The sequence below is a fragment of the Biomphalaria glabrata genome, chromosome 13 (genome assembly GCF_947242115.1).
Source record: "Biomphalaria glabrata chromosome 13, xgBioGlab47.1, whole genome shotgun sequence".
Taxonomy (NCBI): Eukaryota; Metazoa; Mollusca; class Gastropoda; family Planorbidae; genus Biomphalaria; species Biomphalaria glabrata.
The window spans coordinates 38,431,577-38,448,990 of record NC_074723.1 but is presented as its reverse complement, the minus strand read 5'-3'; the positions used below and the strand labels follow the sequence as shown (position 1 = coordinate 38,448,990).

General features: G+C 33.5%; 1 protein-coding gene across 1 annotated transcript; it reads left to right on the top strand.

The window, feature by feature from the left end:
• The first annotated feature begins 9,496 nt into the window (after window positions 1-9,496).
• Window positions 9,497-11,773, top strand: LOC129922575 (protein PF3D7_1417600-like). Its single transcript, XM_056009223.1, has one exon. It carries the CDS (start codon window positions 9,497-9,499, stop codon window positions 11,771-11,773), a length of 2,277 nt encoding a protein of 758 aa, XP_055865198.1.
• Window positions 11,774-17,414: the final 5,641 nt, after the last annotated feature.

Here is a 17,414-nt window from a genome sequence, read left to right as displayed (position 1 = left end):
GGGAGGACTGTGGTGACACGGTTACTGTGTGGTCAACAGTGACACACGGTCAAGTGTTGAGTATCAAGAGTTAGGGGACTTGGGGGCAGTGACTAGTGTGTAAACAAGAGGAGAGAAAGTCAGCGAGTGAAGTTGGGTATCTGTCTATAACGTTGTCGTGTATATATGTTTTGTTAAAATGTTCCACAATTAAAAGACACTTTAAACGTAAAAGGACTTGTTTCTTCACACTATGTTTATTAAGGGAAGGAAACCGCTTGCTAGGCGAAGAAAGAAAACGCTTCAGGGACACCCTTAAAGCTTCTCTAAAGGCGTTCAACATAGACCTAGCCACCTGGGAGACAAGAGGCACATGACAGCATCATGGCGTCGCGCTGTGAAAACTGGCGCAGAGGCTGCTGAGGAAAAGAGAACAGCGCTGGCAGAAGAAAAGCGCCAGAGACGAAAAGCAAGACCAATGACACTAGCTCCAGCTGGAATAACCTGCCCGGTGTGCAGCCAAACATTCCGGGCTCACATAGGTCTCACCAGCCACATGAGCAGGCACCAAACCCCAGTGCAAAGCCCTCAGGATGACAAAAGTGGTCATTATCGAACCACGATGGACGAACTATATAAACTAAGCAATGTAGTTATAGGGCCTTCTTATGTTTTCTTTTTATCCTTGTCATGATTGTCTTGTTAAAATTTCTATTTAATGAGACCATAATCCTAATTATACCTAGACACGATATTAGTATTTAATACGTAAAAATAGAAAAAACATCGAAAGGAGCGGGCATCCACAAGAACAAAATTAATTATAAACAATTACACCTCCCAAATGATTTGTTAAAATGATTGACCCCTTTTAAAATAATATCATACTCTCTTATAAAAAGAATTGCTTTTTGTACATTTTTATGACCACTGACATAGACTTGCAGTGGAACAACATGATTGTAATAACCTTATTTAGAATGTAATAACCTTATTTAGAACACTAAGGCTTTTTACATACGAATGACAAAACAGTTCCTAACGATACAGTGTGTGTGTGTACACACACACACACACAAACACACACACACACGCACGCACGCACGCACGCACGCACGCACGCACACACACACACACACACACACAAAAGCTGACCAATTCTATGACTGTGCAGCTGGATGAATCAACCTTGCCTGGTGTTGGTAATGTAGCATTATATAATCAGTAAAAAAAAAGTTATTTATCATGGAAAATTTCCCTTAATTTTTTTTTCACACAAAAAAGTGTAATTGTTTCTGTTGATGATAAGTGATACTTTAAATAGTAATATCTTCTTTGTTTTTGAAGACTTTTATTATGTTCTAGGAAAGTTGCAAACAACTGATTGATGGCTTTAAGCCCTACTGAACTACACAACTGCATAGCAGACATAAATGTTTTTATTGCAACTGACAGTCATATGGTTAGATTTGTAAATGTTTTATAATGTGGTTGGTTAATAGTCTTCAAAACAGAGATTTGCTACTTTGTATTTTAAGAGTCCTAATTTAGTATTTGAATGTACTAATTTGGAATAATTAAAGTGATACAAAATAAACACCCATACTCATTCTTTTCACTGCAAGCAATATTTTTTTTTCACATTTTTTTGTGTATAGGGCATCTTTCATGCTTATAACAAGCTCAGTGCATTAAGATCTAATCTCTTTTAGTGGAAACATGGTGGAAAAAGGGTTTCCTTTATGCCTTTAGATGTTTAACAAACACAACTGAGCTGTAGCAAGGTTTGAAGCTCAAGCCCTTTCTATAGATAGCAAAGTGGTTTTATCCCAATCAGTTACACATCCCACTTTTTTAAACATATTATTTTTATTTTATTAATCACCCCATACAAATAAATATGCTGATAGCTGATAATGAATGTCTTTGTGTCTTTCTCTACACTCATAGATTTAGCACTTCAAATGTATGTGTGCAGACATGAAAGAATGCTGAGTGTAAAGTAGTAGTGAATGAAATGTTAATAATCAATAAAAAAAATTATTAACAAATATAAAGTTGTAGTAATATAAAAATAACTTCAAGTTTACATCCATCACATTTTTCTAGTATCCTCATGAAATAATATTTTGTTGATCAGCCACATAAATCAACCTTGCAATATAACAATTTATTCTTAGGTCCACTAAATCCAAACTTGTTACACTCCATTTTGAGGTCAGAACCTCATGTATTTTAAGACTGTTTTTATTTGGTAGATGTTATGGTGTGTGTGTTTATATAGGTGATGGTGGGAAGAGATTAGCGATTGGTTGTGAATGATGCAACATAGGTGGTGTTGCCATCCTTTGGTGTTAGTTAGGGGAGATGGCTCCAGAACATGAGACTGAAAGATTGTGCTACTATAGTGAGCTAGTTTTTTTTTAAAGATATTATTACTAAAGTCTACTAAATTTATTTCATTTGATCACAAGTTATTTTGTCTATATTAGAAATAAAGTTATATTTAGTTTTGTTCACAAAAGTTATTCAAGTTATTTGAAGTTTTATTAGTTAAGATATATTACTCTTACAATGATTTAGTTGTCTACCAGCAGTATGGTGCTACCAGTCAACGACCAGTAATAACAGTAGGAACATCTTTAATTTAATATAACATTAGCATATGTAACCATGGCACAGGTGATGTAAAGGTCACTCATTTTTATGTCAGATAATTAAGGAGAGTGTTATGTGACAAGCGCAACTTCCTTTGCTTTCTTCAGCTAAATTCTAAAGTCAAGTAGACATTAGAGTTCGGTGAAATAAAGATCAAATCCAAAAATCCTGAAATTAAAAAATCCCACCATTGGTTCACAGTAAAGTTAACCTTTCAAACTTTGCAATCTATGGGGCAGACAATGTAAAGGTCATCTGATTTAGAGGCCCACGGTTAACGAGGGTGTCATGTAACCAGCACAACAACCAAGTACCTTTACTTTTCCCAAACTAATGTCAGGTACCCATTAAAGCTGGGTAGACTATGGGGCACCCAAAAAATCCTGAAATTCAAAATCCCAGAGCTCCCTGATTTAGAAACCACTGCGCAGTTCATCTCCTGTATTGGTCTAGTCATCTGAACACTCCAACATAACAATGAGAAAGAAGAAGAAGAATAAAAATCCCAGTCTTCACAGACATTTGAACCCAGGACCACAGGTTCAGAAGCCGAGCACTTAACCACTCAGCCACTGCGCCCCCATCAGTAATATGTGTTTGAAGTTAGTTTAAAAAAAAGGAATTCAATTACTTACTTCCTACAGCATCTACTTCATCAAAGACAAGCTTTTTTAGCTATAGCCATTTTGAAAAATTCTCTGATCATTCTGGCACCCTGAAGGTATTACATAAAGAAGTAAAAGGTAAAGGTACCCATTTTGGACACAGATGATGTCTATGGCCATTGGTTAATGAGTCATGTTGCCAGCACCTTTACTTCCCCAGCAAAAGTCAAGTAACCATTGGAGTTTGGTATATTCAGGGCATCTTAAAAAATCCTGATCTTCAAATCCTAATTTTCACCAGGCTTGGAACTCTAGACCTGTTGCTTGTTGCCATGTGCTTTACTACTCATACTACAGCCCATACAAGAATGTGCTAGTCAAAATTTAATAAATACCAACATTTTTTACAAACAAAAATAAAATAGAATTGAATGCATATAATGAAAACTGATTTGACATGGCAGTTGATTTTTGTGCTGGCCACGATACCCTCATTTATCATGGACTACAGAAACTGATGACCTTAACATCATCTATCTGCTCTATAGACACATGATCTGAAAAGGGAACTACTTTACTTTTTACTTTAATCTATGGGGTGTGGTGGTAAAGAGAGTGTAAAACAGACTAAGAACAGATCAACAATGTCAAATTAAGAGAGGCTGTAAAAACATATAGTCTTTTTTCAAGAATTCTTTCATTAAATTTTGAAAATACAGACATAATTCTGACAGTAGTTAGCAGCCTTGTTTACAACATAAATACAATGTGACATCACAAGCAATGAAGAGTCACATCTAGAATAATGTTATATATCTGTGTATTTTCCCAATACCTTCCTCTATGTTCATAGTGTAAAGTAGTCATTAAATGAATAAGACGCCGGTCCCAAAAACCACTTTAGGGCCCTATATAGAGCAAAAACTATTAGGAGAGCTACCAGATCTGAAAACCATTGCACAGTTCATCGTAGGTATGGGGTTACTTGTCTGAAACCTCCAACATATAAATGAGAACAGAGAAATCATTGAATGTACAATTATAACTTTTTTTATTCACTGAAACTACCAGATGAAAAACTTAATAAAGAGTCTAGCTATGCTAAAGAAACTCAGGCTTTTCTTCCACCTGAAATACACAAAATCAACTTGAATATAAACTATAACAGATATTTTCACATTACTATCTGTAATAGACAAACATCATAATCATTGTAATAAGGACATCCCTCAGCATTTTGTTTTTCTCTGCCGCCTTTGTTCTAAACAGCTTACTTTATGAATATGGATGTGTGGCTAAATGGCATAAACCACTAGGCTACCTATTAAGGGGACCTGATTTAAAAACCCAACTCAATCTGGGTTGTGTTTGCTGAGCATCTAAAGGCAGCTCAAAAAGGTCCTCCTCACACAGATCCACAAAAAAAGCAAAAAAGATTAGACCATAGCCCCCTGAGCATGCTTTAAGCATGAAAAATGTGCTACACAAAAGCAATTTTTTAAAAGTTATGACCTGCTTTCTTCATTAATGAAGTATGTATTAAGCAAAGGAAAGAAAAAAAACTTTATAAGAATTAGTTCAAGATAAATATATTCTGCACTATGTAACAACTTTTTTTTTCTAATATTGCTGTAATGAAAAGATTTTTTTAAATTTATGTTAAAACACAAATGTATAGAACATGGGAGGACACCTGGTGAATCCAAGTAATCATTTATCTTCAAGAAAATGATGTGGAAAAAAAATATCAAAAGATATAAATAGAACTCCATTTCAGTTTATTACAATTCATGATAGTTTTGAACATAATATTAAAAACAATTTATTCTTTGTCATCTAGCCAGTTTTTTGTTGCTGATCTGTTCTTCTCAATTTTTCTGCACTACTAAACAAAATGTTGGTTACCCAAGATGTTACATGCGCATAATTTTGAAGTAACGTCTGTATTAGATAAGATAAGATAAGATAAGATAATAGTGTGAATGTGAAATGGTGCAAATTTGTGTTGAAATAAGAAAGATAATAGATGGATCAAAAAATGGAGTAATGTAAACGAGATTATTATTAACATATTATTATTTGTTGAACAAGATTAAAATTCTATTGATTGCTCTATTTGGTGTATGCTTAAGAGTCTCAGATGCTCAGAACAATAGGTTTTTGATGTGATGGGGTCTGCCTGAGATTAATTAGACTGGGGCATTCTAAATGGTATGTATGACAGAAAGTTATCATCAAATTTGATGAAATGTTTGATTATAAGAAGGTATCAACTTAACACAAAGAATCTGACACACTCTAAAAGCATGGCAAGGCAATGAAAGAGCAACAATATAGGCACTTTACAGTGCTGTAAACCTGCATCAAACAGTTGAGTCAGCAACAGAGAATGTAAGCAAAGAACATAGCTTAGACATGTTTTGTTGTTGTGTTTCAAATTATTTTTGGAAAATTAAGTTTTGTTGCTTAAATGCTTAAACCTCCCATAGGATGGAGAGAGGTAGGATGGCAGAGGGTAAAATTCAAACCCAGGACCATCAAGACAAGAGTCATAGCACATATTACATGAATTGAAAACCAACATAAGAAATTGCACCCTCATTAAGAGATGAACTGGAAGGGTGACAAATAGAATAATGAGCTTTAAAGAGTTGACAAGCTACACAAAGTGAAACACAGACTGACTTGTAGAACTTAGCTTTAAAGAGTTGACAGGCTACACAAAGTGAAACACAGACTGACTGGATAACTTGTAGAAGAAATACACTCTATAGAATGAATCAACTAGTTTATAATCTCTAATCAGGATATGTGGAGTCCCTTGGTAGCGGTCACTATAGGACTTGTATCAATAATTATGTGAATGGGTAAAATCCAGAATCTAAGCCACTATAAATGAATACTTGTCCAGTACAGTGTAGCACAGATGTAATGATTATTGTTTGTTTTTTTACATGTTTGGAATGTTCCTTCAAATTTGTAGATTATTACATCCTAGCCCAAAACTCCAGAAGTCTGGTGGGGGATGTCATTGGGCAGGGTTCAACCCTGTGACCCATCAAACTACCTTCTAGAGTGCAAACCACATGCTGGCAGGATCTTTAAAACTTTTTTTACTTTATTTAATTACTATATTAGGGATACTTTATTAAATCAGGTTAACATAATTATCTACTTTGTCAACCTTTCTTGTAATTGTCTTAGTCTATTTAGCAAGCTTTAACCCTGTGTGTTTCATTAAAATGTTTCTTAGTGTCATTAAAGCTATTATTAACCTCATTTATCCAACTTTCAAATCAGCATAATATAATCATGTTTGATGAACAGCTGTGCTTTTTGCTTATAATACTATTTTCATTTCATGATAAGAAAGTGAAGAAAAGAAAGGCCTTTAAAACTCACTAATTTTAAAGCATATATTTTACAGTGGGTTTTTTTTTATAAACATTAAAATTAATTATTTCATTCTGGTATTTTTCTATCACATTCATAAAATTACATAGTTTTTTTAATACAATCAAACATCCACATGTACAAACTAGAGATGGGAATCGAACCTAACTTTTAAAGTTCTGGTTCCATTCGGTCAGATGTAAGTTTGGGTTCGGTTTGATATGATGATGAGGATAGATCAGATTGGTTCAGTCAGGTCTAAAGTTCGGGTTCGGTTTGATGTTATGAAATTAGGTAATAGTAAAATTAGGTACATGTAATGATGTTTAATTAAATTAATAATTAGATAAAACAGCTATGTGAAACCTTATTCAGCCAGTGGGCCTTTTTAATTTCCAACACTCGTTTCGCGGGCCAAATAACAGAAAAGATTTTTAAAAAACATCACATAAAAATAAAGCACTTTTATTATAAACCTGTGGACATAGTTAAAAAAATGTTCCCTTTCAGACCTTACAATCTATAGGGCAGATGTTGTAAAGGTAATCTATTTCTGTGGTCAACGGTTATCGAGGGTGTCATGTAACCATCACAATGACCAACCGCCTTTACTTTTCCCAAACTAATGTCAGGTACCCAATAGAGCTTGGTGAACTCAGAGACTACCACCTTAAGATGCAGGATTCAAACCTGGGACCCCCTTGGATCGCAAGTCAAGCTCTTTACCACCTAGTCACATCACCTCCCACGTGAATATAATATTTACACTTATTCATGGTATGTAGGATGTTTATCCAAAACCAACTTTTAAATATCACACTGTATTGATGAGACACCAAGTTGAAGCAGTATTGTAATAGCAAAATTAGGTATATGTAATAATGTTTAATTCAATTAATAATTAGATAAAACAATCTTCTAATTTCTAGATGATTCTTAGCAATTTTTTTCTTTGTGGCTCAAACTAAGAATGCTGCAATATTTGTTTATTTTTTTTTATATGATAATGCTGTTAATGTTGTGTTCTTTAAAAAAAGCTACAAACATTTATATACCAATAAAAAATATTGACTTATTTTCATACTCCATAAAAAGACAAAGATCTGTCCACTTTTCTTGGTAGTTTCTACATTCTGAGTATACTTTTAGTTTCTTTGATTCTCCCATTTCATTAAAGCACAAATGTTAAATGTTACAGTACATTGGCTGTGAATCAAAAGAAGACAACCCAAAACGATCCAGCTGAGTTATCCAAAAATTAAAAATAACTGTCCAATCCTCTCACTGATACTGAGTTTTTATTTTTTCTTACTAAAAAATATTGCAAAAATCTTTGATTCAGTTCGGTGAATGTAAGGACAGTTGGTTAAGTTCAGTTCAGACAGATCAGTCTTAAAGTTCGGGTTCAGTTCAGTTGTAAGTGAGGTTTGAGTTCAGTTTGTTTGGTTCAGGTTAGGTTCATTTCCCATCTCTAGTACAAGCACATGTAACATCTTTAAAAGACATTGTTAAATAGATAATTAAAAAAATAATATATTAAATACAAATCATAAGGGATGGGTATTATTATTATTTTTAGATTTAATACTCTTGTTTTTAAAGGAGTAAACATTCTTATTTATAGATATCTTAAATATTTCTTGACAGCTGATATATATATATATATATATATATATATATATATATATATATATATATATATATATATATATATTCATTATTAAATTATGAGTGAGTCTGTTGTAAATATATAAATTGGTTTTCTATAGTTAGAATATTTTGTTTGGTGTAATGCACAAATTGTAAACTAATCTCCTTGTGGATAATAAAGATTATTATTATTATTAATATCTTTAAAAAATAATATGTAAATGTTTAAATATATGCTATATTATGAATGGCACTATTTAAATTTTGAATGTTAGAACACATAAAAGAAAAAATTTAAAAAATCAAGTTGAACAAAGACTATAGAACCCATGAAAGTTGTAAAAGTGTTTAAGTACTTGCATCATTGTGACTGCTGGAAAGATGTAGAGCAATGTAGATTCAATATTTGTTTCTGTTTGTTTGTTTTATATGTTTTGGATGTTCCTTCACAGTTGAAGATAGTTTACTTCCTAGTTCAAACCTCCTGCAGGACAATGGGGGATGGGAGTGGGCAGGGTTTGAACCCAAGACCTTCAATAAATCCAAATAACAGTCCAGCATGCAAACAGCACGACCAGGCAGCCATCCAACTGTCAACTCTGTGCAGACCAAAAAGCAACTTGTTATAAACAAGAGACTCATTATTAAAACAACACACAATTTCTAATTGAAGAATAAAAAGAAAATTAAAAATAATACATAAAACACTGAACCATTATTTATTTACAAATAGAAAAACAAAACTTAATTAAATACTCAGAAAGACATATTCTTGGACAAATTCATTGCCTAGTGCCATTATAGATTGGAAGGTGATTTTTTGTTATTAATGCTTTTAACAAAATCAAACAAAAGTTGTAGAATAATCTGTTTAAGCTGTTGGTGGATGTGACTAAAAATATGAACCTTAGACTTAAACCAGACGTATCGATTGGCAAGGAAACTTGAGAAAATGCCAAAAGTATAGAGTGATTAGTCTGATCAGTCACCCAAGTAAGATAATGCTAAGAATAATTCTCACTAGACTCAATAAAAATCTGGAGAGGTCCTTTATGAAGAATAGGCAGGCTTCAAAGCAGGTAGAAGGTCTGTTGAACATATATTTTACATGATCTTACTTTGATCTACTTCTTTGACTACTCATTAGACATAAGTTGATACATTAATAATAACAATGGCAGCATGATAAAATCTTAGAGCTTGTGAAAGTGATGGAACTAGAAGGTGATAAAAAGAGACAATTTATAGAAAGGGAATTAGCAAAGGCAGAACAAGAAAAAAGGGAGGAAAGAGATAGGGCTGAAAAGGATAAAGATAGGGAAGAAAGAACTGCAGAAAGAGCTCATCAGAAAGAACTAAAAGAACTAGAGACTAAACAAAAAGAGTTAGAGGCTAAACAAAAAGAAAGTCAGGACAAAGGAGAGTTGGCTAAATTAGAAGCAGCAAAAATCAACCCCAACATTATGACCCAGCAAACCAGTAACAAACCATTTATCTCCAAATTTCATAAATTTAACATTAAGGAGGAAACATTAGAAAATTACCTAGTTCAGTTTGAACATATCTCATCTACTTACAATCTAAACAATGAGGATATGGCAAAACATCTGCTAGCAAATTTATCAGGAGAACCCCTAAACATAATAAGCACACTCACAACTGAACAAAAGAAAGATTACATAGCTGTTAAAACTAGACTCTTGGAACATTTCGGGAAAAGCAAAGACTATTATAGAAAACTCTTTAAAAAGATTAAACTAAACAAGGATGGAGACTTCAACAGAATAATTTTTGACATGAAGGCAAATATGCTTAAATGGTTAGAGCTAGCTAAATGTGATATAAAAGATCCTATTCAAATTTTAGACATGATCCTCATTGACAATGTACTATCTAATGTCACAGATTTAGTGTTCACTTTTCTTAAAGAAAAGAAAGTAAAGACAGAAACTGATCTCATTACTAATTTAAACCTTTTTAAAGATAGCCATCCTGGGCACACTATGGACAAAAGAGAGCTACATCAATTGGCCGCCACAGTTAATACAGCTAATAATAGCAATAGTAATGATAGATTTAAATTTTCTAATTCAAAAACTTGCTTTAATTGTGGGAAGAAGGGCCATGTTAAAAGCCAATGCAGACAAACTAGCACTAGCAACTTCAGATATAGAAGTTACACCAATTACCACAACCCTAGCAACTACAATCAAAATAATTACAACAATCATAGTAACTATAGCAACCAATATAGAAACTACAGATCCAACCAGAGTGCAAGCCCCAGAGAAAGAAGGAGCCCTAGGAATAACAACTCCTATTACAATAACTATAATACTAATAGACAATCAAGGAGGGACACATACAACCATCAGTCCAAATACAACAACTATCAAAACAGGAATAGAAATAGAGGCAATACCATTAACAATACACAAAGAGAAGAGAATGTAGCCTACTTACAAACAGACATGTCTAAGGTAAATGTTTTTCCCTCATATGTAAACTCAGTAGAAATTAAAGCAATGAGAGATACTGGTGCAACAACATCAATAGTAAGATCCAATCTAGTCAAACCAGAACAATATTTAGAAGAAACTGTTATGGTCATTTATGCCAACATACAAAAATTTGATATATGTAAAACCGCCAAGGTCTGGATTGAATCTCCCTGGATCACAGGCAAGATAAAAGTAGTAGTAATGGATACACCCGCCCAAGACCTCATAATAGGGAACTCACATGGTGTCAAAGACTTAACAATAACTCAGCTAGATTCATGGATAAAAAACAGACAAAGAAATTGGTATCTAGACCAACATCATATATCAGCTGTTCAAACTAGATCACACAAAAATATAGTGCCAGAAATTGAATTACCAAATACTTTGTTCAATGAAATAGGAACCACCAGACAAGAATTAATCAAAATGCAAAACAGTGACCCTATAATACAAGATTTGTTAAATAAAGACTATAACAAAATAAATTTAAACAACCATCATCTTTTAGCCAACAACCTAGCCATTAGATGTAACAGAAACAAAGATAGCACAAGAATTCAAATTATAATTCCAGAAAGTCTACAACCCAAAATATTGAAAATGGCCCATGATGACCCAACAGCAGGCCACTTTGGAAAAAAGAAAACATATGCTAAAATCTCACAAAAATTCTTTTGGCCTAAGATGAAGACTCAAATTAAAGACTATATAGATTCCTGTGCAGAATGTACTAAACAAAAACTCATACTCAAGGCACCTCTACAAAAATCAGATAAAGCCCATTGTTTCTGGGACAAGATAGCCATTGATATTATGGGCCCATTAAATACAAGTACCAAGGGAAATAAATATATATTAGGGATCATAGACATAGCAACCAGGTGGGCAGAAGCTTTTCCTCTTAGGGATATTAGGGCAGAAGATATATGCACCTCACTAAGAACAATATTCCTAAAGTTCGGATTCCCAAACAGAATCTTATAAGATAATGCATCTAACTTTAGATCAAACTTAAATAAAGCTTTCGCAGCTATGACTAACATAAAACTAGTGCATAGTACAGTTTATTCACCACAGTCAAACGGTGTCATTGCGAGATGGAACAAGACAATCAAAGAGATAATCTATAAATTAGAAACAGAAGCAATGAATACTTGGAATCAGACTTTAAATTATGCTATCTTCGCTTACAACACTACTACTCATGAAACAACAAAATTCAGTCCATATGAATTAGTTTTTGATAGAAAACCTAAAGGACCACTAGAACTATGGGCTGATAATATGTTAGAGCTAGAGAACTATGAAGAATACCATCCATGGATAACACAAACAAAACAAAATTTAAGACAGGGAATAAAATTAGCTGATATAAACATGGATAAAAACTTAAAGAGACATAGAGATATAAAAAATAAGAACAGAAAATTAAGGACATTGAACATAGGAGACCAAGTGTTTGTAAAAATAGAAAATAAGTATAGTAAAAACAAAAATGAAGGCCCATATGACATTGTAGGAAAAATAAATAACAAAGTGTACAAAGTAGACAGAAATGGCAAGGAATGTAAGCTGAGCATAGATAAATTAGTAAAATTTCCCAAAAGAAAAGTTGAAGAGATAGAAGTTATTGATAGGGATACAGATTCAATAGTAACTATGCAAGAATATGCTGCAAATACTATATCCATTCATACTACCACCCAAGACTCCAGTAATGATAGAACTAATATAGATAACTTGATAGAAAAATACAATGATGTCATTACATTGAAACTAGGCTGCACTGATCTAATTCAGCATTCAATACATTTAAATAAGACACTACCATCTAAAACAAAGGCATATAACATCCCAAAGGCCTATGAGGAATTAGTAAAAGTAGAACTAAAGACATTACTAAGTGAAAACAAGATAGAAAAATCAGATGTTTGTTTGTCAAAAAAAAAGATAACAGTGTGAGAATCTGTTGTGACTATAGAGAGCTAAACAATTGTACTATCATAGATCCTGAACCTCTACCTGATACAGAAACTATAATTAATATGCTAAGCAGAGCCTCACTATTTACCAGCATGGATCTAAATAGAGGATTCTGGCAAATAAAAATGGAAGAAAAGTCTAAACAATATACTGCTTTCAAATGTATACTACCCGGGTTTGAAGGGATATATGTATGGAATGTCATGCCATTTGGATTAGTTAATAGCACAGCCACATTTCAAAAATGTATGAGCAAACTATTAGCAGGCATTGACAATGTAATCTCATATGTTGATGACATTTGTGTTTTCACTAAATCAGAAAAGGAACATCTAGACACACTAGAACAAATATTTGCTAGTTTAAAACAACATAGAATGACAATTGCTCCCAATAAATTAAATCTTGTAAAGAATGAAATTCAATTTTTAGGCTACAACATCACTAACAGTAAAATAACTCCTACCAAAGCAAACATCTGTAAAATAAGAAATATTAAGGAACCTAAAACAAAAAAGGATGTCAGAGCACTATTAGGCTTGTGCAACTTTTATAGAAAATTCATACCCAACTATGCCCAACTAATTCAGCCCTTAGTAGAATTCACTAAGAAGAAACACTCAAATATAATAAACTTAGATGATAGCAGCAGAGAGGCACTAACTAGACTAAAGGATAAGTTTAATGAGAAATTAGAGTTAGGGAGTATTGATCCTATCTCACAACTCCTACTGTACACTGATGCATCCAATAATGGTATAGGAGCATGCCTACTGCAACAGAAAGAGTCAGATCTAAAACCCATAGTCCATATAAGTAGAACATTATCTAAAGCAGAAAGAAAATATTCAATTATAGAAAAAGAACTATTTGCTATAGTATGGAGCATAGTCAAACTAAAACACTATTTGCTAGGAAGATTCTTTACAATTAAATGTGACCATAAACCACTGTAAGCACTTAAAAGAAAAGAACTAAAGAATAATAGGATAAATAGGTGGTCATTAATTTTGTCTGATTACAAGTTTGACCTACAAAGTATACCTGGTCATGAAAATATATTAGCTGATTTTTTATCAAGGCAAGTAGATCATGAAACAGATACAAATGAGGACAATGATATTGTACATATCAGTCAAAGTATTTTAACTGAGTAACCTCACAATATAATCATAAGCAACCTGACATTTTTCAATCAGGTCAACCTGACATTTTTTCTTGCTATGATGTAACTAGGTCATGACATATTTTGATTACACTTATTTGTACCATTTTATTGGGTCATGATGACACTTTTTTTTTTGGAAGTTAAACAATATATTTGTCAACTATATGCAACTATTCATAGTTGAAATGAATAACATGACATCTATAATTATGTATGATTAACCAATAAGTATGGAAGTGATTAACTAGATAATGCTTGACATAATCAATTAAGCTACTAGACATATGCATAGGATATTACTATCATATGTACTTTTGTCAAAGATTTTTTGTCAAAAAATCTTTTCTAGGGGTATCAGTTTTAGAACCCCTGTAATATTTGGTAACTAGTAGTCACTGAACTATTCCGTGCTAACACCACGAGATTTTGTCTACTGGTCGGGGACTGACCACGAGGTGGACATGTCAGTTTTTTTATGTCTCTTGTAGATGGAGGAGCATTATTATCTCCTTAGGTATATTGTATGAGCACTGAGTAATTATTATGTAGTATGCTGTTCTTCTCATTGGATTATTATTGATCATAGTTTGTGATGGCTTATGATGCCAATATCTTTTGTGAATTATTCTATATGTAATAAATTTATTTCTGCTACCAGTGTGTTTATAAGTAATTCTAAATGTTGTCGTTGGAGACTCTAGTATACTAGTGTTGTTGCGCACTTGCAAATCTAGTGCGTCTAATAAAGTACATAGTTAAGAAGAGCATTATAGCCGTATCAGAAGAGGTACCTACAACGTACACGACATTCGCGTCATCACGCCTACAATAACAACCAGGCTGTGACAGCCTTCAACACCAAAAGAAATTGGTACATAAATATATAGACTTATAAAAAAAGCTTTTGACACGGTTAGGCATGCAGCAACTGATGAGAGAGCTCAACAGAGATAAAAACATTATTGATGTTATCAAAGCCCTACATCAAAATGGGACAAAATAGGACATCCTTAGAAGTGTGGCAAGGATGCATTCTCTTTCCAGCTCTTTTTTCTTGACCATATTATGAGGGAAATGCTAGAAGGATTTACTCCTAGCTTGACCATAAATGAGCAGCCTATTTCCAATCTCAGGTTTGCAGATAATATACACCTCATTGGAGAAAATGCAGACCAGGTACAAGATCTTACCACAAAACTAGATGCTGCAGCTACAGCAGTTGGCAAGGAAATCAGTGCTGAAAAGAGCAAAATATTAGTTTGTGATGTAGATAGTAAGAGATGTTGCATACAATAGAATGGCCAAACATTAGAAGTTGACTCGTTTAAATACTTAGGGTCTGGAACAATAAAATCAGCTTCCTAGTAAAATTAAAACTGTATTCTTCACTAGTAATCTCTGTGCTTATATATGGTTGTGAAAGTTGGACACTGAATGCTGAGGCTTTAAGAAGAATTCAAGCCTTTGAGAGTAAATGCTACAGAAAATTACTGGGTATCAGATATGAGGAAAAAAAGACAAACGAGTTTGTACATTAGCAAGTCAACACTCTGGCTGGCAAGAAGGAAGAGCTCCGCAATACTGTGAAGAGACGAAAGCTGATCTGGTTTGGTCATACTGTAAGACATGACTCACTATCAAAAGTCATTCTTTAAGGTACATTGGAGAAAGGGTCATCCAATGAATAGCTAACTAGATAACATGGAATGGACCGGCCTTTCTCTTAAAATCCTGCTTAGAACAGCTGTTGATCAAGAAAAGTGGAGGAAATTGGTTAGTGAAACTGTCACAGCATCCCAATGGCAAAAGTCAAGGGACAGGGTGATGATGAGATAAATGATTTTCTTGTTAGATCAGTGATATTTAATTATATAAAATTATAGGCAATTTCTTTACAAGGTATGCAGTAAAGTTCCCCTTTCAGACCTTGTGGTCTATAGGGCAGATGATGTAAAGGTCATCTGTTTCTGTGGCCTACGGTTAACAAGGGTGTCATGTGGCCAGCACAATGACCAACCACCTTTACTTTTCCCTAACTTATGTCAGGTACCCATTAGAGCTGGGTGGACTCAGAGACGTCTGAAGATCCCGAAATTAAAAATCCCAGTCTTCACCAGGATTCGAACTCCGGTCCTGGGTTCAGAAGTCAAGCGCTTTACCGCTCAGCCACCGCGCCTCCAAGATATGCAAACACTGGAAATATTTTATCACATTTTGAAAGAATTCAGATTTTAATCTTTCAGACCATTCTTGGCCAAGTCAGCAATGAATGCTTTGGCATCCTCAATACCTCAATAATCACTAATAACAAAAATATTTAAGATTTTTTTTCAGACATAATCCTAATTAGTCATTTGAACTTGTTTGTAATTAAGAAGCTGGGCTAATGAGTCTGCTGAATAGATAAACTCCCTAGCTATTGCATTCTGGGTTGTCTTGATGGTCTTGGGCTCATACCCTTCCTGTTGCCATTTCCCATCATCCTGCCATAGGTTTAAAATGGGTAGTAAGTAGATTATAATCCTCAGCTCTGAAAGAGCATCTCAAAATTTAAACAATCAATTTGATTCTCTTTGTCCTGCTAAGAAAGATATTATGCTCAACCACCAATTCTGACAATGTAACCTTTGCCCTTCTCACTTTCATCTCAAAAGAACTCTCTCCTGAATATAGTGGCTTAAAAAAATCTAGAATGTAAATCTATTCCTAGACACTATGCTATTAGAGCATGGAATGGGTTGTCTGAGCTAGCCAGGAAAACCAGTGACTTGGCAGAATTTAAGTCAATGGTTAATATGCATGACTGAATGAATGGCTCGTAGGATGTAATCATCTTCTTTTCTGAAGTAACATCGGTATTATATAAGATATATAAATGCAGTTTCATTACCAGTTGTTCGGTTTCAGTCTATAGGCTTTTTAAATGTATTTTAAAAATCAAAAGCAACAGTACTGTCCTGAATGTGAAATACTAGCTCAGCCAATTTTGCCCCTATTTTATTTTAGATTCTGTAAAGGATAATAAAGCACATCAATAAATCTCTTTGTAAGATGACAGGAATAGCTGCTTTTAAGTACACCTAACTCTATTAACTCTATATCTAATAGGTCTAGATTCCTAGAGCCACTACTAGAAACTATTATAGTAGTAGCCTAGTGCTACTACACCTAGTCAGTAGTTTCTATAGTAATGGACATAATCATCTTTTTTTAAGTAACATCTGTATAGATCTATATAAGATAAGATATAGATCTAATATAAGATCTTAATTGATTTAGCTCTAGAATAATTTTATATCTAAGTCTAGTACACTCCTAGTTGACCTAGTCAGATCTGGAATCTAGACTAGACTATAAGAATAAAGTATTAGTATAATACTAATAGTTCTAAAAATAGATCTAGATCTGGATTTATTTTATTTTTTAGATCCTAGTTCTAGATCTAGACTAGATCTAGTTCCAAATCAAGTTACA

Bases quoted from the DNA above. Each gene is read 5' to 3' on its own strand.
- LOC129922575 (XM_056009223.1), top strand. From the start codon at position 9,497: ATGGAACTAGAAGGTGATAAAAAGAGACAATTTATAGAAAGGGAATTA.